At 42.7% G+C, this 23,999-nt stretch overlaps 3 protein-coding genes across 4 annotated transcripts; all 3 read left to right on the top strand.

Annotated features, from left to right (window-relative positions):
- Window positions 1–2,978: 2,978 nt before the first annotated feature.
- On the top strand, window positions 2,979–3,689 carry LOC123117374 (basic blue protein-like). The gene is made up of 2 exons (XM_044538143.1): window positions 2,979–3,233; window positions 3,322–3,689. Exons 1-2 carry the CDS (start codon window positions 3,065–3,067, stop codon window positions 3,519–3,521), a joined length of 369 nt encoding a protein of 122 aa, XP_044394078.1. The 5' UTR covers window positions 2,979–3,064; the 3' UTR covers window positions 3,522–3,689.
- Window positions 3,690–8,219: 4,530 nt separating this feature from the next.
- LOC123117373 (uncharacterized) lies at window positions 8,220–9,944 on the top strand. 2 transcript variants are annotated; one of them, XM_044538142.1, is made up of 3 exons: window positions 8,220–8,527; window positions 8,631–8,705; window positions 8,831–9,944. In XM_044538142.1, exons 1-3 carry the CDS (start codon window positions 8,332–8,334, stop codon window positions 9,757–9,759), a joined length of 1,200 nt encoding a protein of 399 aa, XP_044394077.1. In that variant the 5' UTR covers window positions 8,220–8,331; the 3' UTR covers window positions 9,760–9,944. The 2 variants fall into 2 exon arrangements, with proteins under 2 accessions (XP_044394077.1, XP_044394076.1); XM_044538141.1 differs by having other exon boundaries at window positions 8,628–8,705.
- Window positions 9,945–20,235: 10,291 nt separating this feature from the next.
- Window positions 20,236–21,056, top strand: LOC123113876 (histone H2A.1-like). Its single transcript, XM_044535200.1, has 2 exons — window positions 20,236–20,503; window positions 20,608–21,056. The coding sequence occupies exons 1-2, from the start codon at window positions 20,327–20,329 to the stop codon at window positions 20,869–20,871; spliced, it is 441 nt and encodes a 146-aa protein (XP_044391135.1). The 5' UTR covers window positions 20,236–20,326; the 3' UTR covers window positions 20,872–21,056.
- Window positions 21,057–23,999: the final 2,943 nt, after the last annotated feature.

Here is a 23,999-nt window from a genome sequence, read left to right as displayed (position 1 = left end):
ACAATTGCTATATTTCCAAGTTGTTAAGCATGCTTGGTTCTATTAACTGTCTGATCTTTTATTAGGAGTATGTTATATTGTGCAATGTGGTGCTCAGTTAATGTTGGGTTCATTTGCTTTGGTGTTTAGTTAACTGCTTGGTTCAATTCTACAATGTGATGTCCAATTGTCGTGAGTGGAATTTTGTATTGTTGTGCATGTGAGGAATAAATCAAAAATAGCTACACTTAATACATAATAAACATATACAAGTGCTATATTTCCTAGTTCTTAATAATGCTTGGTTTGGATAAATGGGTTTTCATGTGGCTTGAATTAATCTGATGAATCTGCAATGTGCTTATTTTTCATCAACATATTTTACTGATAGCATGCGAACCCTTACTTAACCTGATGACTAACTATCTTATATGTGTTGCAGGGAAACAATGGGAAGCACTGAGGTTTACAATATAGGTTAGCACGTGCATGGTCCGTTGTCTAATAACACATTATTGTGCAACTGCATGAACCATTCTAATACTTAGGTTTTTAACAATTTGGTTTTGCACATGTAGGTCCTGCTGTCAGAGGTTTTGACCCACTATTCGACCCTTTTTGCATATGGGGAAATGAGTTGTCCATTAATATCAATCAAGTCAAGAAACTCAGAAAGATTGTTAGGATAAAGAAATTGGCGACAAAAAACAACAAGATCTTTGTCTGTACAATGAAGAAGACATCAGTTCACTACAAGATGGTACTAACTATTATATCTTGCCTTTTTTTATTCCTTTGCCCCATTTCCAATATAGAGAAGATATTTATGCACATCCTTGTTTTCAGGCCTTTCCAAAGCAGTTCACTAATGATTACCTCTCAAACCACCTCTATGGTCAGGAGGCGAGGAAGGTTTTCATACAACACCCATGGTTCAATATTGAAGTGTTCCTGAAGAGGACGAAGGATGGATGGTCAATCATCCACAGGCACTGGCCTAAATTTGCAAAGACCTTCAACATCAATGAAGGCTTAATATTCGCCTTCCGCTTCAGCAGTTTTCCCGATAAGATGCATCTATCTATGTATCGTCTAAGATGCTAATTTCAAAAGGTCATGTGAAACTTGGTGCTGGTGCAATTGTGTAATGGGGTAGCTGAGTGCTGAAGCTATATCATGTTGTACTCTGATGTATTTCAATTATACAATCATGCTTCCGTAATATGGGAATGAAATATATTATGTGTTTAATATGAATGTCAATTAGATTAATAAATGGATTATTAATAATAGGGAAATTATCCTGCTAATTGGTTCTTGCTATTGCAAATGGTTATTGAGAAAATACCGTGGCCGATGACTTAAGGCAACGCACAAAATTTCTAGGAATAACCTGTGTTGGATCGATGAACAATCACACACGACATTCTCTTCAAAACTGTTTGAGTTAGGCCACCTTGCGCAAACGTTACCGCATAAAAACTGTGTGTGATGGGCAGTCTTTGCCACACAGTTTCTTCTACGCACCGTGTGTGATGCATTCAATAATGCAAATGATAATTTTTTTAGTATTTTGTGCGATGGAAACGCTATCACAAACGATTTAACGGGTAAAATTGTGTGTGATGTACCTACGAACAGAAACGTTTTCCTTGCAGCGACTGTGTGGGATGTATATATGAACGGAACGTGTCGCAGGGACTGACTGTGTGGGATGTACTTACGACCGGAAATGATTTCGCCTGTATAATTATTTTTTAGCATTACTGTACGTATAACCGTATTTGCTCGCTCGCCGGTCGCACATGACCTCATTTTGTCGAGCGTGTGTGCCAGGAGGGCATATCCCCGATGATTTCTGGGTCGTGTGGGAAGGACCCCCTAATCGTCCACACTCACTAGGTGACGGTTCCAAACGTCGTCGCGAAAAGGGGTTAAAACCGTTTGTATAGCACCTCAATGTACCAGTGATTGCTCATGTTCTTAAAATCATCACAAACTACTATTGTTACGGTTACTGTTACTATTGCTACTCTTACAACTACTATCAAAAATATCAAACTACTGTGTTACTAAACACTTTGCTGCAGAAATATAATTTCCCAGGTGTGGTTGAATTGACAACTCAACTGCTAAGGCTAATAAATATTCTTTGGCTCCCCTTGTGTCGAATCAATAAATTTGGGTAAAACACTATCCTTGAAGACTATCACGATCCCCTATACTTGTGAGTTATCAGTAGGTCATTCCAGTTTGTGCCGGGATGGTTAGTTTAGGGCTAATTTCGTTGATCAGGAGTAGTTGCAGAGTTTTCGTGGAGGGCGTCTTTTGAGGTCATTGTCTCCGTCCCAAGTGGCTACAAGTTCTTGGTAAGTCTCACAAATTTTCCTCTCAATTTGATCCTTCTGGATCTCGCCAGCTTTACTGCTTCGTTAACCAATTGGGGCTCTTTTCTTTTTCAATTGTTCCAAATTAACCTAGCCTAAAATTCTTATATGAACATAATGCATTAAATTTTACAACTTCTGAAATTCATTTAAACTCCCTTTAAAAATATTCCTGTCTATTTCAAATTATTTGAGACTAAACAATCGCAAATCATGGCCTCCAATCGCTTTAGCAGCTATGGTTGAAAAGTCAATATTAGGGACTTCTCCTTATAAAAAATAATTTTGTATTTTGAAATTTTCTTATTACAATTATATCATCTAATACTAGTATCTATAAATATCTGATATACAACTAAAGCATCCAGGAAAAAGAAATATTTACTAAATGTTGAAAGTAGGAAATAAATGCATCCTCGTTCATTTCCATTAATCCAAGATCAGATTATATAAGTTGGAGGATTTGGTAGCATATACTACCTAATGTTGCATATCACAATTGTTGATTTGTCTCATTTAAGGCAAGATTCTCATTATTTGAGCACATTAAAACAATGATTTTAGCTGATCACCTATATATATCATATGAGAAGGAGATTGAACGCAAGCCATCACTTGAGGAACCGACCACTATTTCATTATTATTTTTGGTTCTTCTGATCTTCGGTAGCAACAAGAAGTCAAGAGCAACACCATCGATGGCACGGGGAACCATGGTACCCACCCTTTTGGTGCTGCTTCTAGCCGTTTGCTACGCAACCACCGTCGTCCATGCCAAGGAGTGGACCGTTGGTGACAACAAGGGATGGAGCTTCGGCGTCTCCGGATGGGAGCGTGGCAAGCACATCCAGTCCGGCGACGTGCTTGGTGAGAACTCTAAAGATCAAGTGATTGGTTGTTCTCGATGTATATATTGTGTTCTGATCTGTATTCTTGTTTTAACTAATGCACGCAGTGTTCAAGTACAACCCGAGTATGCACAACGTGGTGCAGGTGGGAGAAGGCGACTACAACTCATGCAGGGTCTCGGGCCCGTCGAGGACCTACACCTCCGGCAATGACCACATCCAGCTCGTCCGCGGAGGCAAAGCGTTCTTCATCTGCAGCCGTCCGGGTCACTGCCAGCAAGGCATGAAGATCGCCGTCACTGCTTAATAGATCTCGCGCATATGTGTGTCTTTGTGTTTATATTTTTTTTGCAAGTCTTTATGGTGTGCTACCTCATGATGAATCGGTGATAGATAGAAGAAATAAAATGATCCTAGTGTATTGTCTGCATCATGTTTTCATGGAACCTTGATAAACCAACATCTATTTGGACTAGCTACTGGAAATATATGAGTAGACATAAGTTTCTACCATTCTACCAACCATACTTTGAACATTTAGGGCAAACGGTTATGAAGGTCTATCACAGTCAATTGAATTCGGAGTCTTTTTTTAAAATAGTTCACCAAAAGTACAAAGCATCCCAGACATAATAAAAATTACATAAAGGTTCTTGGACCATCAAACCACCACTACCGCCAGAACGAGTCGCTCCCGCGCCGCTTGCCGGAGCCGGCATGACCTTGTCCATTACTGCCGAGAATTCTTCGTGCACGCGCCCTTAAGGACTAGTGCCCCAGAGCCCTGGTTGTTGAGTCAGTTTAACAAACTAGGGGTCGGTTTGGTTGCCTTCCTGGCGAACTTGTGCTTGACCACAAACGTGCCTGAAACCTGCCTGGGACTTGTTTGGATGGTATCCTGAGTATTTGACAACATGCCTGACCTGAAAAAGCATGTCGTCATCATTAGCCTGGGTCAATCCAGGCGCCACCATTAGCCTGAGGCCAGGCCACCGATTTCACAAGCCTGGTGGGTGCCTGGCAATGGGTTGGTGTTAAAATATTCAGCTGGGCCAGTGAGCTCCACAGCTATGCGTACTGTTGGTCCTATAAAATATTCTCTAATGCTTTTCCAGGCCAGGGCATCAACCAAACGTTATTCTCGTAGGCCAGCCTGACCAGGCATAAACCACAGGCGCTCTCAGGCTCGTTCCGGGCGTTGGCTTTTTTCAGGCACCCCGGCCGGGACTCAAACCAAACAAGCCCTAGATCCGCCAATCCAGTAACACTGTCGACCTTCACATATAGGATATGCTCCTGGTTGGTTCTTGTCAGACTGAGGGTAGGTTTTGGATTGCTCCGCTCCATGATTTCAGTAGAGTTGTTTCAAACACCTCAACTTCAATTCCTTAGTGGATTGGAGCTGGAGTAGCATCTAGTTCATTTTACCGGAGCGGAGAAATGGTTGCTTCACCTGCTCCACTTCACCCACCATAGCCCTCTCTCCGCGGAGTTCCTTTGAAACTACCCAATATGCCATCTTATTAACAAACACTAAGAGCATCTCTAGTCAACTCTTATAATTTACTCCCTCCATTCCTTTATGTAAGGTGTATAATTTTCGGCATGATGACCAAGACACATAATTATACACAAGTTACGAAAAAAATTAACCTTGGCTAAATCTTGATTAATGGTAAGTAAATCATTTAGGTTAGAAAAGTAAGAGATGTACACAATCAGGAGAGAGATATTTTCTTTTTTTTCTTTACGAGGAGAGATACACGCAATCAGGGGAGAGATACTTTCCTTTTTTCTAGAGGGCTGAATTTTTGATGAATTAGAAGAAATGCACCTTACATTGTTATCAAAAAACAAATACACCGTACATATAGTAACAAAGGGAGTAACTCCTTATATGCCTTCCTAAACTTAACTCCTTTAGATTTAAGGAGATAAATTGTGGTCAAACCTAACCAAACCCTATATTTAACTCCTTAAAATCTTTTTGACTAATTCTTCCATCCTTTTTAACATACATTTCAAACAATCATATGGTATTTCGTCAATTATTTGCATGATTTAAATTCAACATACACAACAAATCAACCATAAACATACATATAGTTCATCCAATCAAATAATTCAAATTAAAACATGCAGATAGTTCATCCAAAAACCACCACATCGATTAGGTTTGATCCAAAAAAAATACAACATAACATGTGTTATGTCGTGCACCAAGCCCTATCAAGAAAAACACGAACTCTAGCACTTTCGTGCTCATCACCACCAAAGAAATCGTTTTCGGGTGCTATGCAGTTTTACCATTTTCGGGTGGAACTTGCAAGTGCGCTTGAACTCTGAATGAATCATGCTTGTCTTTTGTACCGCCAGGATTGACAGCAGGATAAATAATCCATGATGCGATAGCATAGGGTACCCCTTCAACAGAGTACTACAGTGTCATTTATTTTTATTTGGAAACGTGGAACTCTATAGAAAATGGAATAGTTCTTTTAGACACAGAAAATGGAATAGTTTGTACCTTCAACAAAGTACTAGCAGGATGGGCCTGGCCCAGGTAATGATTTGTTGCGCTAACCAAAATGCATTAGGCCCATTTCTGACTATCTTGTTGTCTCCCCCAAATCATCCGGCCTCTGAATTTCTTTGCGTCTTGAAATCGGTTGCAACATTTTGTTGCATTAAGCGTGTCCTTGGACTAAGTCTCGCATCAAAGTTTTCTTGGTCGAGGTCATTATTGGGCTAGTCCATTTTTCAAGAGTCTTATTCGGAAACGTGGAACTTTGTAGAAAATGGAATAGGTTTTTTAGACACAGAAAATGGTATAGTTTGTACCTTCAACAAAGTACTAGCAGGATGGGCCTGGCCCAGGTAATGATTTGTTGCGCTAACCAAAATGTATTAGGCCCATTTCTGACCATCTTGTTGTCTCCCCAAATCAGCCGACCTCTGAATTTCTTTGCGTTTTAAAATCGGTTGCAACGTTTTGTTGCATTAAGCGTGTCCTTGGACTAAGTCTCGCATCGAAGTTTTCTTGGTCATGGTTGATATTGGGCTAGTCCATTTTCAAGAGTTTTATTTGGAAACGTGAAACTCTGTAGAAAATGGAATAGTTTTTTTTAGATACAGAAAATGGAATAGTTTGTACCTTCAACAAAGTACTAGCAGGATGGGCCTGGCCCAGGGAATGATTTGTTGCGCTAACTGAAATGCATTAGGCCCATTTCTGACCATCTTGTTGTCTCCCCCAAATCAGTCGACCTCTGAATTTCTTTGCATCTTGAATTCAGTTGCAACGTTTTGCTGCATTAAGCGTGTCCTTGGACTAAGTCTCGCATCGAAGTTTTCTTGGTCGTGGTCGTCATTGGGCTAGTCCATTTTCAAGAGTCTAAAGAAAAATAGAAGGGAAAACGGGAGCACCACGGATCGATCCCTGATCGCCGCGAACATAGGAAGCGTGAATAGCCAGTGCACCTGCCCAACAGTTCGTGATTACTGAAAGGACGCGGCCTACTTGAAGCAAGATGTGCCGGTTTTCTCCGTTTTTCTCGTTTTCTTTTCTTTCTTTTCTTTTCTCTTCTCCGTTTTTTCATTATTTTGCTTTTGTTTCTTCATTACTTTATATACAAGTATTTTTTTCTTCTCTGGGGTTTTTCATTTGTTTCGTTGTGTTTTTCATTTTCCTTTTTCTTTGGTTTATTTTGTCTTTTTTTGGTTTCTCTTTTGTTTCTTTTTGTTTTTCATTCTAAATTTTTATATACATGATCAACATTTTTTTCTAATAGTTGTCCAACATTTTTCAAATACTTGTTCAACATTTGTCAAATACTTGTTCAACATTTTTTATATACATTATCAACATTTTTTCAAATACTTGTTAACATTTTTTTGAATACTTGTTCAACATTTTCAAATATTTATTCAATATTTTCCAAATGCTTGTTCAGCATGTTTTTTATATATGCTCAACATTTTTTCAAATACTTGTTCAATATTTTTAAAGTACTTGTTAAACATTTTTCAAAGTAATTTGAAGAGTGTTTTTTGTAATATATATTTTTAGAATATTTTACAGTATAATCAAAGGTACAAAGTAAAAGTAAAAAATAAAACAGAAAACATCAAAAAAAGGAAAAAAAGGTTATGTCCTCCTGCATTCGTGGGCCGGCCCAGCTCGCTCACCCCTTCAGCGAGTCTGAAGCCAGACTCATTGAAGGCAAGATATAGGTTCGCCCGACGGGAGATGTTCTATCTTCTATATAGCCTCGATTGTCAAGTGCAGTTCTTCATTAGAGGCACTCTACAAACAGTATCTATTATAAAATGCCCATGCTAATTCAAATACTCTTTGAGGCAAAAAAAAAACGTCCAAGGCAAAGGACAGACGAAACACACTTGGATATTCATTCGTTAAACTTTGGTTTAGTGCTTCGTTGCTACTGTTTCAGTTTAAGCTAATTACATGTGACCATGATTGTAAAATCTTATAGCATGCAATGGCCAATGATCCCTTCAACACACTTGTTTCCTTTTATGTCTTTCAGTCCTTTGTCGTCGGTAAATATGATTTGGCATGGAGAATAGGCCAAACCGAATGAACAATATTTTGTTGTTTTTTGATGCTTTGATTTTACTGGTTTAGTTTCAGATAAACCCAAGGAGTGCTCAAATTACCCCACACACAAAAAAGAATGAGTGCTTAAATTTTCTAGTTTCAGTTGTGAGGACACTAGTTCTCTGAACTTCCTGTCTCTGAACATACCTGGTGAAATCGACACCTTCTCTGAAGAATTCGACACCTTCTCTGTTCCTCGATCGAAATGGCTATTGATGATTTGGGCCCTTGGTTGGGCTATCCGAATTGCATTAGGCCCGTTTCTGAGGCTCTTCCTTACTCCCGTGTTGTTCCCCCCAAAACCAACCGACGACCAACCTGGAAGAAATCTCTTTGCTTGTTGAAATCGGTTGCAGCGGGAGACGCTCTGCCGGTCGTCGTCTATATAGCCTCTCACAGTTCCCTTCCCCTCTCTTTCTCGTAGCTTCCATCGATTTCTTTCTTGAGAATCCTCCTCTTCGTCTGGGTTCTTGCAAAGCTGTTCGACCGGGGCGAGATGGAGGACAAGCGGAAGGCCGCCGACGACGGCATCAACCGGGCAACTAAGCAGCCGCGTGCAACGCCGAAGGAGACTACAGCCAGCGGCGACATTGCCGGGACTTCGGAGCAGCCTGCAGACGGCGATTTGCCGCCGCTTCCACCAGCCTTCGCTGTAGGCCTCCCTGCCGATCCCTCTTCCCAGTTCGGTGCAGGTGGGTGCCCAAGAAACCAAAGCATGCGACGAGCGCGTTTCTTGGATTGACGCCCGCTTCTTGGATTGTTTCACCTGTCAGATGCCTCTGTTTCTTGCAGCAGCTCGCGGTCGAGGGGATGGTGGGTGGAGGGCGCCGCCGCCGCCGGCAATAATCTTGCCGCCGTTTCGCAATCCAGGTGAGCGCTGAGTTCCCTTCCCTCCCAAGAAAATCTTGCCGCCAAACTGTTTCTCTCTGGTTCGTGCGCTGCGGTTCTTGGTTCGTTGACGTCCCGCGTCCGACATTGTTTTCTTTTTCTTGCAGCCGATGCGCCGCTGCGGGCCTGCCGTTCTTGCTATACTCCATCACCGTGGGTTTGGCCTTTCCGGAACAGAACAACGGGGCTTGTAGTCCCGGTGCCCTTGTGCCAGGATTGCTACCGCAATCGCTTCACCGGCAACAGGCCTCCGCAGCACGCGCAGATCGGCAACGTGCCTCGGAGTTCCGGGCTGATCCGCGCGGCGCCGGAGCAGCAGCAGCCTTCTTCACGGGCAAGGGAGCAGCAGCTCTCTTTACGGGCTGAGCTTGAAGCGTTCGATGCAGCGATACTGGTGGCGCAGAATATTTTGAACAATCCATTTTCCATCATCTGCGAGGCTTGCGGCCACCCCTCCGGCACCAACAAGAATGCGTGCAGGGTTTGCAACCCCTTGGGCAACGCGCCTCCGCAGCAACCGCAGACCGGCAACGTGCCTCGGAGTTCCGGGCTGATCGGCGCGGCGCCGGAGCAGCAGCCTTCTTCACGGGCAAGGGAGCAGCAGCCTTCTTTACAGGCTGAGCTTGAAGCGCTGGATGCAGCGATGCTGGTGGCACAGAACATTCTGAACAATCCATTTTCCATCATCTGCGAGGCTTGCGGCCACCCCTCCGGCACCAACAACAATGCGTGCAGGGCTTGCAACCCCTTGGGCAGCGCGCCTCCGCAGCAACCGCAGATCGGCAACGTGCCCAGCTTCGCCGCCGCCGGTGCGCCTCCGGGGGCAGTGGCAGTCCCTACCAGTGAGCAGCAGCTCCTGGCTAATCTGGATGCGCCGGCGAGACCTATTTTGGACTACGCGCAGGTTCAGGCGGCGGTCTCTGCCCGTGTGAAGGCGCTCCAGGATTGGCTGGCGGCGCAGCTGGCGACCACCGAGCTAGCAAACCGGCCGTCAAACTGCCCGCCACGGCCACCGCCACCGCCAGGGCAGAGCTAGCTTATATCTTCTCGTTCCTCTTCTCGTCTCATGTTAATTAGCACTGTTACTGCTGAGTGTGTTCTGATGGTGGATTCCCTGGCAACTTTCTTGGTACTTCATTCAATCCAATGTGGCTGTATGTCTTGTGAACTCTGGGAGAAGGCAGCTTAACTGCCGAGCCTTTCTGCTTCACTCTGTTTTGACAGAACAGAATGGTTCAAGTGATGTGGCCAAATGTGCCGATTGATACATACTTGAGTAGATCAATGAAACTATATGTCAATTCTCTGATAAATGATACGTATATAAGTACTTGTTGTGGATTTGGTTCTTTTCTGACGCTTTGGTTTTTTGCCTCAAGTGTTTGACTGGTTCACTTTCAGTTAAACCAGATAACAGATGAGTTAAAGCTTCCTTGCTATTCAGTTTAATCATATGGTTTAATCAATTGACGCTTCAGTATTGCATCAAGTGTTTGATTCATGGCTGTTTCCTTTTATGTCTTTCAGTCCTTTGTAGTCGGTAAACGATTTGGGGTGGAGAATAGACCATGGTGCCCTAAAGCACAGTCGGATCGTTAATAATGCTATTATGTTGTTTCCTGATGCTTTGGTTTTATCTCGTATGTTTGACTGTTTTAGTTTCAGTTAAACCGAATGAGTGCTCAAATGTTTCAGCTTCAGTTGTCAGGACACTACACTAGTTCTCTGAACTTCCTGTCTCTGAACACACCTGAAGAAATCGACACCTTCAATTAAGAATTCGACGGATACCAGGGAGACGGACGGCTAGGATGCGATCCAGTTATGAAAGATCAACGCATCTCGAAGACCAAGGGCTTTATATATATTCATCACGAGCTACTATTCCGCTTTATGCAGTGTAGAAGATCTAGTGTTTATATTATTGCCTGCTAACTGTATCCAGGTTCAGTTCAGCTACATATATGTTTGCTGCCTCCACAATTCTGAAGCTAACCAGTAGTAACAGAAAATCAATTTCTGGGGCTAATTTACATATGAGTTTATTCATTTTCAGCAAGTGCTCTGTCCTTGACATAGCTTTCTGCCCTTATATATAACAAACATTTACCCATACATAAAGCAAAACATTTATAACAAACATGACTATATATTATGGCATGTATTCTCGCTCCTTGACTATAACGAACATTTATATATAAAGCAAAACAGACATTGCATTAACATATAACTTGGCAGTATAGGCCACAGTACATGTAATTAATTATGGCGCCATAGTTGTTGCACTAGAAACGAATCATGTTCATAACTGTTGTACATTGACCTTGAAGAAACAGAAAATTACAGAGAAAACTACGACTAGGAGCTGCTAGCAGGCGATGGCTGGGGTGGAGTTGCATAGCAGAAATGACACTGGCATCCTTTGTTGGGGATGCACTTGCCGGTTCCATTGAACTGGCTGTAGCAGTAATGTTGGCATGTGATCTCGTCCACGTCGCACTGGTTGACTATGATGAAATCCGTGCAGTGCAGCTTAGCCTTCGCCAGATCTGCAGATGCATAAAAATCACGGTGATGTTTTTGATAGACCAAAAGGAGAAGAACACAAATTAGCTAGGGGGCAGTTTTGGATTTAGACAGACTTTAAACCCACGCCGCAAGGATCCTAGAGCAGATCAAGGCGGATTCAGTCGAATGCATGAGAACTAACAACCCGTTTATATCACCCACCTATCTTAGGTTTAGTGTTGTGCAGACAGATATCAATTGTCCACCCAAATAATAGTGACAGTAACAATAACCTGGGGATAGCATGAAGAGGGCAAGGACTAGGAGTAGAACATGTGTAGCCCTCATCTTGTATTACAAAGTTGTTGGTTTTTATCTGATCTTGTATTACAACGTTGGGGGCTTGTATCTCCGTATTGAGAGCAAATATGATATGCCAATGGGTCCTTTTATAGTGAAGGTTTAATTATCTGATTAATTGGCTAGTCATTTTCTCCATTAATTGTATTAATTTTAGTAAATATTTTCTTCATTAATTGTATTAATTATCTTCTCAGTTATTTTATTTTTTGTGGGCAATCTTCTCAGTTATTTATATAGTGCTAATTTTAGATGTAATACACTATTACCTCCGTCCTGGTTTATAGGTCCCTTTGTAGTTTGTGCCAAATTTTGACTAAAGATTTAACTAACAAAATTTTAATGCATGTCAAGAAAAATTATTTTATTAGATTTGTATTTGAACATAGTTTTCAAAAATATAATGTTTGGTGACATGCGTGAACATTTTGTTAGTTTAATCTATGGTCGAAATTTGGCACGAAATACAATGGGGACTAATAAACCCGGACGGAGGTAGTCTACATATCCGAACAACACTGACGGACCAATTTGTATCAACCAGTCAATGCCTTGGGGTCAATGATGACTGCTCTATCACAGACGGGCCACTTAATTAACCGATCAGTGACGAGGAACAATAGTGACCGGCCAACCAGTAGCGTTGACTTCATCGAGGCGTCTTATGAGAAATACATCACCGACGGTCCATCCCGTCGAGATTGGTCAGTGATGTTTTACTTGGGGCTGGCATAATACTATGTTGCACTTCTACCAGCCAACTTGGTGCATTCCACCATACAAGGCATACATACAAATATTTGCATACCATATACAAAAAAATATCACTTTCATAGCTAAACAGGATGAATATATAAAATCACATGCATGTATAAGTTTTCACAATACACTGTCTCCGAGCTTAGAGGAAGATTATTGCTAATTTCGCCATGGGGATCAGGGTTTGCAAATGGATGGCTCCTTCGCCGAAGAAGATGGCTTATTTGCAGGAGTTGACTCTTTGGTTAAAGAAGATGGCTTCTTGGCAGCAGCTGGCTGTTTGGCCAAAGAAGATGGCTTCTTCGTAGCAGCTGGCTGTTTGGCCAAAGAAGATAGCTTCTTCACAGTAGCTGGCTCTTTGGCCGAAGATGGTCCCTTTGGCGACTTAGATATAGCTAGTGTGTCTAAAACTTGAAGAGGGCCACGATAAAACGTACTAGGTGGGTGCATCACTTCATTGTTAATTAAAATGAGCCATCAACTCTCTAATGCAAACATTGTCTTTGGGTGTGTCATATTTGTGTTGCATCAAGCCCATGTTGTTTTTTAAATCACTATGACTCTTTACTGGATTCTACTCACCGACTAACTCATCCAAATCGACACACACGTAAAACTTGACGTGACGCTTCCTGGTGGCTGTTGCAAAACAGGGAAGTGGTGGTGATTGAGCTAGTAGCAACCTTTAAGGGCATAGTCTTCTCCGTCGGTGTTCCTGAACAAGTAGAACGCATAGTCCATTGCGTCCATGGTATCTTTGAGGTCCCATTTTTTCTGGCCATTACCATCTTTGGTTCTCATGGTATCATCATAGAACACTTTGTTCTAAGAGGGGACGATAACCACAAGGATCCAATGGTTAATTCTGCATGAGGGACAAAAGGGCTTTACTATACATGCGTGTATGCATAAAAAATAAATTTTCACTAGGTTGAAATACTTACGTGAATTTGTGGGGCTTGATGATGTATGATTTATCTTTCTGAGCTGCCCACACCCATGCAATGTACTCAGAAACACACTTTGTGTTTTTCGCTCGTGCCAGGTGCAAAAGCATGAATCAATGAAACCAACATCTGCGTAATGCGCTTGACCTCTTTGGCTTGGAAAAGATTCCATGGTCTGACTATGGACAACTCTAGTTTTTCCTAGGTTAAATAAATACCACAAGTCCTAGTACTCAATGTTGAATTCATTTTCTTTAGAATCACGATAGAAGTGAAAACCAGCGATACCAAGACCGGTAAGTTGTCTCAGTATCTCTTTGGATCACTGCATTGAATCATGTACGCTCCATGCAGAGTTAGTCCCTCCCCCTCAAGGTTCTAAAGGGCCTCCGTGTCGAGCATTGGCTCACCTCTACTGTACTTTGCGTGACACCCTAGCTTCATTGTTGAAGAAATATCGGCCTAGATGCCAACAGTGCTTTTTTTTCTTGCTTGCCCCCCCCCACTCCATTTGGCATCTCCTTCTTTTCTTGCGTTGAGAAAGATCAACAACGGTAGGGGGACGGACCATTCAAGGCAGTGTGCTCAAAGTGATCTACGACATCAATTTCCTATTAATGCCTAGATCTTGCAACTCGTCAAACGTGACGTGGTCTTCAGTACATGAACGAGAAGGTTGTCTAACTTTGCCGCTATATTGTCCATGTGACAAACTTCGCGGAGAGGACATCCCTTTGAGAATTATGTCTTTTTCGGCCAAATGATCAACTTATTTATGCACTATCCGAGCTTCATGGATGTGTCTTCAGTTGGTTCGGACACTAAAAACTTCTCCCATCGTGGTTCAACTATATCCACCTGCATTAATGCCATATCCGGCATTATAGGGTTATGGTGCACACTGCCCCATTCTATAGTTGGGATGGGCAAGTGGGGTCCATGCCAGGTATGGTATATGTAGGCGACATTTAGGTTTGACTTGTGATATAAAAGTATAGCATTCTCAAAATCTATGTATCAAAATAAGTTACATGGTGGTGACAAGGGTAGATTGATATGTAGTATTGAATCTTACTGTTAAGTGTCAATGGGGTGTGGACCTATGAGGCCTTCGGTGACCGAGCCTTGGCTACTTTGTCATCCGGTGATAGAGAGAGGTGATTTTTTAAATATAATTTGAAGTTGGCTTGAAGCTCCTGTCTTGCTCCTCTAAAAATCAAATGACAGATTTTGGAGCATGGCAAATTGAACGCCCGAGATGGTAAATGACATTATCGCGAGAATGGCAATTTCCTTCGGTAAGCATGACAAATTATTGCCATGTTCAATTGGAATTTTCATGCTTGCTAAAGGAAATTGTCATCCTCGTGACAACATAATTTGCCCCAAAGACATTTGATTTGCCAGGCTTAAAAAATAGACGTTGGATTTATAGCATTTTTTCATGTATGCATGTTTGCTTGCAAGAATCAGGCTACTTCATGTTTTGAGCTGAATTGAAGGTAATACTAGAAATTACTTGCATTTTTTTATTAAAGTAGAATTACTCGATAGTTGGAACATGTGTGGAGTGTGTTCATGCGTACTTCTCAAAGGAACTTTGGTCATATTTCACAACAAAATGTCTCTCTGATGGTACTACAACCTTGAAAAAATCAATTAGACTTTTTCATAAATACATGAGATGCAGTTGTAAATAATATAATTTCTGATAGTGAATATACTATCTGATACTGATAATCTCTTGATGGTTGTTTTGCAGGTTATCGTGTGAATAATGTTGCTCCGGTTCTCCATTTGTATTAATTTACATTCATCAAGTCTTATATGTAATAGAGATGACGCAAGCAAGCACCTTGATCCCGAGGCTTATAAAAGTTACAATTATATATATCCTGCTTGGCATTTGTTTGCCTTGCTTGAGTTAAATCATCTCCAGTGTTGTGCGCTTTTTAGCCGAGGTCCAAAATTTGGCACACTCGCAGATATTTGCCTTCAATTGCTGCTTTTATGTTGTATGCAATTGTTGGAACTCATGTTGCAGTTTTATTACACCAAAAGGGGTTATATTGAGCTTGTTCTATGTTAATTTTCAAATCCAGAACTACCATGGGGGAGGGATGTTAACACTCATTTCTTAGCGACCACGTAACTTACAATAATTATTCAAAAGTATCTCATGTCTTTGAAAACACTATAATTCGCTTGAGCTTGTCACATTTAGATTTCTGGACTCACTAACGATGTGCGAGCTTTAGAGAAAAGAACTCATCATAGCATGGAGGCAGACGTTGCTAAAATTGCATAGAGACAAACCGTGATTCTAGCTAAGTTCGCTGGAAAGCTGCAACCCAATCTGTTAGAGAGTGTCAAGATGATGAAAAACAACGAAGATTCTCCAGAGGAGCTTGATAAGAGTCATATACCCGAACAATCATACTCTATTGTAGACTTACACTCAAACATTTAGTACTCGAGGTATCAAATGATGAGGCGTATAAACACTTCGTTGATCAAGTTGCAATAAAGGTGTGTGAACTAGACGCTGAAGAGAAGAACTTATACGGTAAGCTTCTTACTAAACAAGAGGGTATATCTGAGGATTGAGTCAACTGTAGAAATTGAAATTGAATTGAACAAGGTCCAATGCTTTTATGTGGTATAGAGGCCAGTGTTTCCACTATCCTAGGATAATTTATGATAACCTCAATCTTGGTCCTTTTGACTAGTGAAATTAAGTTGGACATGTAAAATTCTACCTTACACAAGTATTAGGGATTAAAGATGGGGTATTCATTCAAATTAATGATTTCCTTGTTATGATTGATCTCGTTATAGTTGATATTCCTCAGTATCCCATTGCACCTATTATACTAGATAGGCCGTTCTTAAGGACCATTAAAGCTACCACTAATGTAATTGAAGTAAATATGTGATTTGACCTTCTGTTGAAGGATCCTTTTCTTAAACACCCCCCCATGAAAAAAAGATGAACGAGAAGGTCTGGATGTGCTGCCTATATATGTACTATCAGTTTATCACAACATTGTCTGGCATGAACGCGAGTGTTCCATATTGCACTTACATATACATGAGAAAGTCATTGTTCACACTTTTTATGCATTGGATAGTTACACTTGACGAACCTATGAACGTCGGCCCAGTTTCCACCATAAGAAACACCTTCCGATAACATTTATATGGTGTTTATTTCCACTTGTGTTTTATTCCGAAAATACAAAAAATATTTATGACACATGATCTCTTAATAGGCTTGTTCAACCGGCAAGACTATCAAGGATTGATACCGCCCTTATTAGGACTTTGGTGGCACAAAGGGGCCTTTTATTCTAGTTACATGACATCGAACTATTGTAAGCACTTGTATCTTCATGGATTGATACCTTTGTTTCTCACCGAGGGAAAACATTTACCACTTGCTGCAAACTCCCATACGGGGTAGCCTAGCTACTACACCTTTAGCAGAGGCCAACCATTTTCTGGCACTGTTGCCAGGGAGACATATTCCTGCAATAGGTTGTATCACACTTTTTATTATCTCTCTTGTTATTTATCTTGTCTAGTTATAACTTTTTTTTATCTATGTTAGTGTTTTTAGTTTTGCTAAGTTATCAAAATACAGAAAAGATTTACAATTTCAGCGAGTAGTTATTTTTTTCCTAATAGTTTTAATGGAGAAAATAGGCGAGTTTGCCACACAGGAGATGAAAATCCTTACTTTCAAACAAAGGGGAGAAAAGAGTTTAAAAGGAGTTTGGTTTAGGATAAGAATTAAATGATGAAGCAACAACTCTACGTCTAAGGAACTTTTACATTGTACTCTATCTGCTTGGTTCAAACATGTGCTTTAGATACTCTTTGATGAGAAAAATTTCTAGGTACTAATACTTTGGATGCCTTTAATGTAATAGAGGGTCTAGTTGGGTCACCATCAAAAGAAAAAAAATCATGTTTGGTAAGTGAGAATGCCATTATCATCGAGAAACTTGAGAAATTATGTGAAGTTATTCCTACTTTGGAATCAATAAGTAATAATGCTAAAAATACTCCAAGGGACTCTTGATAAGACAAGGCGTGACTTAGGAATAATCAGAAAAAGTTAGTAGAGTTTGAGACAAGTTTGAGCAACATGAACAATGAGGTGACTCTAGTTATTCCACATATTGAGAAAACAAAAACTATTATGGATAAGTGATAACGTCGATTTTGCCCTCCCCTCCCCTCCCTAGCCACTCCCGCGAGCGCCGCCGGGGAGGGAAACCCTAGCCCGCGGGGCTCGGTCCCCTCCTCGCTTCTCCCTCCCCTCGCCGCCGCCCCAGCGTGCTGGCGGGCAAAGCCCAACCAGCTCGAGCGGCGGCGAGGCCTCTTCCTCCCCCGTGCGGCGCTGGATGGCGCGGGCCATCCTTGTTGGGCGGCGGCGCGGCGCTGGCTCAGGGTGGGGCGGCTGGCGACGGGGGCGCGGCTTGCAGGCGGCGGCGTGGGTGGCTGGTGCGAGCTGGGGGCGTGCCCTGCTCCCGACGGCGACGTGTTTGGGCGCAGCCCAGATCTGTCGCGGCTACGGCTCGGGTGACCGGGGCCCTTGTGGTGGCGGGGCTCCGACTCGCCGCAGGTGGTGGCTTGCTCTGGTGGCCGCCCCTGCTGTGGCGCTCCCTGGTGGTGGTGGACCTGCCGGCCCCCGGTCGATCCGGTGATGGCAGGTGCCGCGGGCTATGCTTGGCGTGGATGTGGGCTACCACGGCGTGGTGGTGGCTCACGACAGTGGTCGGGGATGTTTCACGGCGGCGATCGGACTTCTTCGGCATCGGTCCATCGATGAGCGCCCCCGTTGACCTTCGATTCCTCTCCTCGTCGTTCGGGCACTACCTTCATTAAAGGGTTGGCCCTCTCCCGGTTGCGGTCCATCGCTCGTCTCGCGCCCGGCAGCAGGACCGACCTCGTCTCGCGCCCGGCAGCAGGACCAGACCCGTCTCGCGCCCGGCAGCAGGACCGACTCGTCTCGCGTCCGACAGCAGGACCGAGCTCGTCTCGCGCCCGACAGCAGGACGAGCCGATGGAGGCCATTTTTGGCCGGCCTAGTGGGTCTCGGCATTGGGGCAGCTCAAAAGTGCTAAAGGCGGGGCCTTTCCACTCATCTCTTTGGTCGGGGAAGCGATGGGTGGCGGGTGAGGTGGCGTCGAGGTCTTGGATGCCGGGGCGGCTGCCCTAATGGTGGTGTCGCAGTGCTCATGGGCAGAACCCGTGGCTTGGTGCTGCCTGGTGACCATGGTCGTGGGGGCGGCATGGTCGCGGGGTGTGGCGTCCGGTGGCGGTGAATTTTGGCTGGGGTGAAAACCTGTTCTTTCTTTGGACAGACCGGCGGCGGCGAAACTCGTTCCCTTCTTGAAGGCGTCGTCGCGGTCATCATTGCCCGTCGTGTTGTTCCAGGGGAAATTCAGACCCTCGGGTCGGGCAGTGACAGCGCTCCGGTGTCGTTTCCTTCCTGAAGGCGCCGCCTTGGAGCCCACGGTTCGTCGTATGCGGCTTCATCTCTTCGCGGTGGCGTGTTCATGGTCGAGGCCTCGGCTTCTCTTGTAGTGCCTGGGGTGGTATCGCTGCGCTCAGCGCCTATGTATCTTGCCTTGGGTGTGTGTGTGTTGTGGTGGCGTGCATTTGTACCGGTGTGTTGTTGGTCATTGCTTTATATGTAAAGTGGGGCGAAAGCCTTTTTCGTAAAACTATCATGAAAGCACATAGTGATGTCACGACAAGCAAACGCGCTCCACAACATGGCCTAAAGCCTGTAGTATCTCTTTTTTTGCAAGTAAAGCCTGTAGTATCTCAGCCAGGTTGAACTGGCCACAAATGCAGGGGCAAAAATCGATGCAAGATACCAAATATGTGGCCTAAAGCCTGTAGTATCTTTTTTTTTGCAAGTAAAGCCTGTAGTATCTTAGCCAGGTTGAACTGGGTCACAAATGCAGGGGACAAAAATCGATGCAAGATACCAAATATGTCCTATAGCATGGAGAAACGAAGCAAGTAAAATATGCTCCCATGTACTCCTTCCGTTCTTAAATATTTGTTTTTTTAAAGATTTCAATAAATGAGCAAAATGAGTGAATTTACACTCTAAAATATATCTACATACATCCGTATGTGATAGTCCATTTGAAATTTTTAGAAAAATAAATATTTAAGAACAGAGGGAGTATTTTCTGGACGTAAACAAAACTTCTTGTTGCTCCGCCACGTATTATGTACATGGTGAGTTTTGCCGGTGTAAAGTATATATCTTTGACTTTCGTTTGTGTCTTGGTAGTGTTGGACTGCAGAATTGTGTCATTTGATACCGATGTACTTTATCATCCACTTATGTAAACATTGATAAAAATAAATCTAATACTACGGCATAACATTTTTTTTAACAATTTGCATAAGTAGCGATTGCTGGATTTATTTTATTGTGTTTGGGGAACGAAGGTAATGTATAACCATATTTCTCCAAGTGAAAAATTGATTGGATGTAAGATAAATGTGAAAAAAAAATATCATGTACAAATGCTGCAGAGAGAGAAAAAAAAGAAACCAACCCAAGGGCTAATCCTCGTTGGGATTTATTTATAGAAGAAACTCTACGAGCACCACGCGTTCAAGTTGGGACTTGAATTCGGATGGGCTGTCAGCAACATCAGCTCCGGAGCCAACGGGTCGGTGCCCCGTCCTCAATGCTGCAGAGAGAGAACCAAGTGCCAGTGGTAAAACAAGATCCCTGCTCTCTGATTCGCCGATCGGACCCTCCCACGGATCGCCGCCAGCCAAACCAATCTCCACCGCCCGCTCCCCCAAGATCCAACGGTGGACGCACCACGTCACGCGGATCGCTCCCCCCTCCGGCGAAGGTCCTGCCTCCAATAAAAGCCGCGCTCTGGCCGCCGTCCAAACACACAAAGTCAGAGCATTCCAAAATCCGAACAAGCACCGCCGCTCCCGCATCTCGAGTAGTTTCCAGTTCGCCGGAGAAGGAGAAAGATGGCCGGAAGGAAGGGCGGCGACAGGAAGAAGGCGGTGACCCGCTCCGTCAAGGCCGGGCTCCAGTTCCCCGTCGGCCGCATCGGGCGCTACCTGAAGAAGGGCCGCTACGCACAGCGCGTCGGCTCCGGCGCCCCCGTCTACCTCGCCGCCGTCCTCGAGTACCTCGCCGCCGAGGTATGTACCCATCTTTCCTGTCCGTCCCCAAGCATCTGTTCTGCTCTGTTCTTCTCGTGCTCGACAGATAACTGATTTTGCATCTGTGGGCTTCTGAATCGCAGGTCCTGGAGCTTGCAGGCAACGCTGCCAAGGACAACAAGAAGACGCGCATCATCCCGCGCCACCTGCTTCTTGCCGTCCGCAACGACCAGGAGCTCGGCAGGCTGCTCGCCGGCGTGACCATCGCCCACGGCGGCGTGATCCCCAACATCAACTCCGTGCTGCTCCCCAAGAAGTCCGCCGCCGCCGAGAAGGAGGCCAAGTCGCCCAAGAAGAAGGCCGCCACCAAGTCCCCCAAGAAGAAGGCCGCCGCCGCCAAGGAGTAGGCGCCCCATAGCCTAGCTCCACAATCAGGGAGAAGATGACGAGACTTTTGATTTTTTTTGCGGGATTGGGTCTTGTAATTGCCTAGTCTGTAGTGGCTCTTTCATTACCTCGATGAGCAAGCCATTAAGGGCTGTGTTTTGTAGTACCTGATTAATGTCGAGAATGGCTAAATCCTTTGCAATCATGTCCTCTTCTGACTGTTTGTTGCGTGCTTTTGCTTCAGAAAGTGTGCATCTACCCCCCTTGTACCTTCTGTCAGTTTATAAGATGATTGAAGAGTTGAATTTGAACTAATGTCTAGTTTGCAGACAAACAAGACTTGACCATGCTTAATCATGCGTCAGGAAATTACAAAAAACATGCCAAAACATTCTTTCAGACAATTTAAATTTGATCTTTCCCCTCCAGCTGAGTTGGTTGTAGATTATTTTGGCCAATCATAAGCAATTTTTTTTCCTGTTTGAGTTGAGCCGGTGACATGTAGTACTACGTACAACAAACTTCTTCTAGATGCAAACTAGACTTACATCTCTGATTTATGTGCCCTTGCCAAATGAAGTAGTACCAGTACTACTATTGGACTGAACTACTAAAACAGTAACGGATGCTTACTGAAAAATTAAGACATCGGTAACGCTCATCAATCAAAAATTAAGACAAGGGAAGAGCTAGGAGTAGTCAGGCCCTCCAAATGAGGTACTACCTCGGTCCTGATTTGTTGGTCCCTATTATAATCTGTGCCAAACTTTATCATAAATTTAACTAATAAAATGTTCATGCATGTGATCTAAAATTATATCATTGAACACTATGTTCAAATACAAATCCAAGGATTTAATTTTTGTTGACATGCACTAACATTTTATCAGTTAAATATTTGGTCAAAATTTAGCATAAATTACAAAGGGGACTAATAAACTAGGACGGAGGTAGTACTAGTAGAAGAATGTTTGTAACATGAGGGTAAATACAGTATTGTCGGGGTAAATAAGCAAGTTGATGATGTGCTTGATGTTCTTCAGTAAAAAGCACCATTTTCAGAAAATCTGTCGTTTCACACATGATTTTTATGACAAATAGTTACACCGGGGGTGCCTCAACTTGTCTAGCACGGTCACTTTTGTGCTCAAAGTTGTAAAATACACAAAATTGATGCTATAACTTATCCTGCCGTACAAATACGATGCCTCGTACCGTATCCGAGCATACGCTTTGCCCATGTGGCTTGCCAGTGTACTGGCGGCCCACATGTCAGTCAGTGAGAGCAGGAAGACGTTGAGTGACCAGTGTGTGATTTTTTTTAGAAAATCCCCTCATGTTTTATTTATTTACATATAATTGTATCTCAAATATGGATGCATGCCGACTGGTCCCACCTGTCAAGTGCGGGTCCAGCATGTCAGCACGTGTGGGTGGATGAAATAATACGAGAGAAAACGTGAGCCTACAGGATTCGAACACAGGATCAGATGTGCCAATACACCAGGCACAAATATGTATACAACATGATGATGTAATTCTTCTTATAGGAATGAATGATACAGGGCAAAATAATGAAGGAAAACAGGAAATAAAAAGCTGACAGAAAGGGATTCAAAGCCATGACCTCAGGTGTGAAGTCCTTGCAACACGCCGATATCCGCTTAGTTCATGTAGAAGAGTTAGAGCAATATATGGCGTACCTATCTACCTCTTTTGGTGATTTTCTTTTCCATTTTCACCTGCAAAAAAGAGATTTTATTTTTTATTTTTACATATGACGGACCTCTGGGTCTGCACAAGTTTTACTTTTTATTTTCTCAATTTCATTTGCATTTTCATTTTGATATTATTTTTTCACATTTGAAAAAAGAAAGTTAACAAAAAGTTACAAGTGCCATAAGATTTAAATAAATTGTTAATGCATTTAAAAAAATGTTCGACATGTTTCTGAAAAATGTTTCACGCTTGCTAAAATATTGTAAACGTTTTTGTGAAAAGTGTTTTATCATGCATTAAATTTTTTGACAATGTGTATTTCAAAAATGTTCACCGTGTTTTTAGAAAATGTTCAGTGTATATTAGAAAATTATTGTGAAATTATTCTTACCATTTCTACAAACACGAGGAACATGTTCGTACATTTCTAGATTTTATTAATATTACACAATAATTTTGAATATACATTGAATTGTCTAAATCCACATAAAATTTGGAAAAAAATAATGTTTACCTCTTCAAAGTACACAATAATGAAAATAAAATAAAGGAAATTTAAATATACAATAATTTCTTACTGATTATTATTGTATTTTTTATATGGTAAAATTTAAATATCATAACAACTAAACAGGAACTTGAAAAAAATGAAAATGAAAACATGTACAGAATGTGTTAAGGAATAGAAGAGCCATAGACGGGATTGTTCTATATAAATTTCTACCTAGTACAAGAGCACATAGCATGGCTCGGCCTGGTAGCTAGTTTGCGCTTGCACGGAGTAGGAGCTCCCAGGTTTGCATCCCTCTTACCTCTTTTCACATAAAAGGTAAGAGTATATAATAGATCTAAATCATTGATCTCACTAATTGATGTTGTGATTAACTTTTATCTTTTACCTCACATATAAAAAGGGGGGGAGGGGTGTTAAGAGGGAGCATGTTAACATTTGTCTTATCTTAGTGATTTCTGTATCTGTCATACTGACACGTAAGGCCCGTATGTATAATTTGAGGCATCGCTGTACACAATTAAATAGATAATGAGGTGTTTTCTGTTAAAAAAAATGTCACTCGACTAGTTCCTACCACTGACATGTGGGCCGCTACCACATTGGCGCAACATGCGGGCAGTGTGTACGTCCGTATTTGCACAGCTAGACAAGTTCGAGCACCATTTTTATGTATTTTACAACTTTAGACACCAAACTAACTGCATATAACAAGTTAAGGCACCTGTGGTGTATTTACACTAGTAGAAAAATGGCCTTCTGTCCCGGTTTAGGAACCGGGACTAAAAAGTCGTTACTAATGCCCTTGGCCTTTAGTCCCGGTTCTTACACGAACCGGGACATATGGGCCTCCACGTGGCCGCTGCGGCCAGCCCAGGCATGGGGGCCTTTGGTCCCGGTTGGTGACATAAACCGGGA

Source organism: Triticum aestivum, chromosome 5B (assembly GCF_018294505.1).
Source record: "Triticum aestivum cultivar Chinese Spring chromosome 5B, IWGSC CS RefSeq v2.1, whole genome shotgun sequence".
Lineage (NCBI taxonomy): Eukaryota > Viridiplantae > Streptophyta > Magnoliopsida > Poales > Poaceae > Triticum > Triticum aestivum.
The sequence above is the reverse complement of the archived record's forward strand: the minus strand, read 5'-3'. Positions and strand labels throughout refer to the sequence as shown.

Coding starts and splice junctions, on each gene's coding strand:
- LOC123117374 (XM_044538143.1), top strand. CDS start 3,065: ATGGCACGGGGAACCATGGTACCCACCCTTTTGGTGCTGCTTCTAGCC. Junction 3,234..3,321: donor CCAGTCCGGCGACGTGCTTG/GTGAGAACTCTA, acceptor TAATGCACGCAG/TGTTCAAGTACAACCCGAGT.
- LOC123117373 (XM_044538141.1), top strand. CDS start 8,332: ATGGAGGACAAGCGGAAGGCCGCCGACGACGGCATCAACCGGGCAACT. Junction 8,528..8,627: donor CTCTTCCCAGTTCGGTGCAG/GTGGGTGCCCAA, acceptor TGTTTCTTGCAG/CAGCTCGCGGTCGAGGGGAT. Junction 8,706..8,830: donor GCCGCCGTTTCGCAATCCAG/GTGAGCGCTGAG, acceptor TTTTTCTTGCAG/CCGATGCGCCGCTGCGGGCC.
- LOC123113876 (XM_044535200.1), top strand. CDS start 20,327: ATGGCCGGAAGGAAGGGCGGCGACAGGAAGAAGGCGGTGACCCGCTCC. Junction 20,504..20,607: donor TCGAGTACCTCGCCGCCGAG/GTATGTACCCAT, acceptor TCTGAATCGCAG/GTCCTGGAGCTTGCAGGCAA.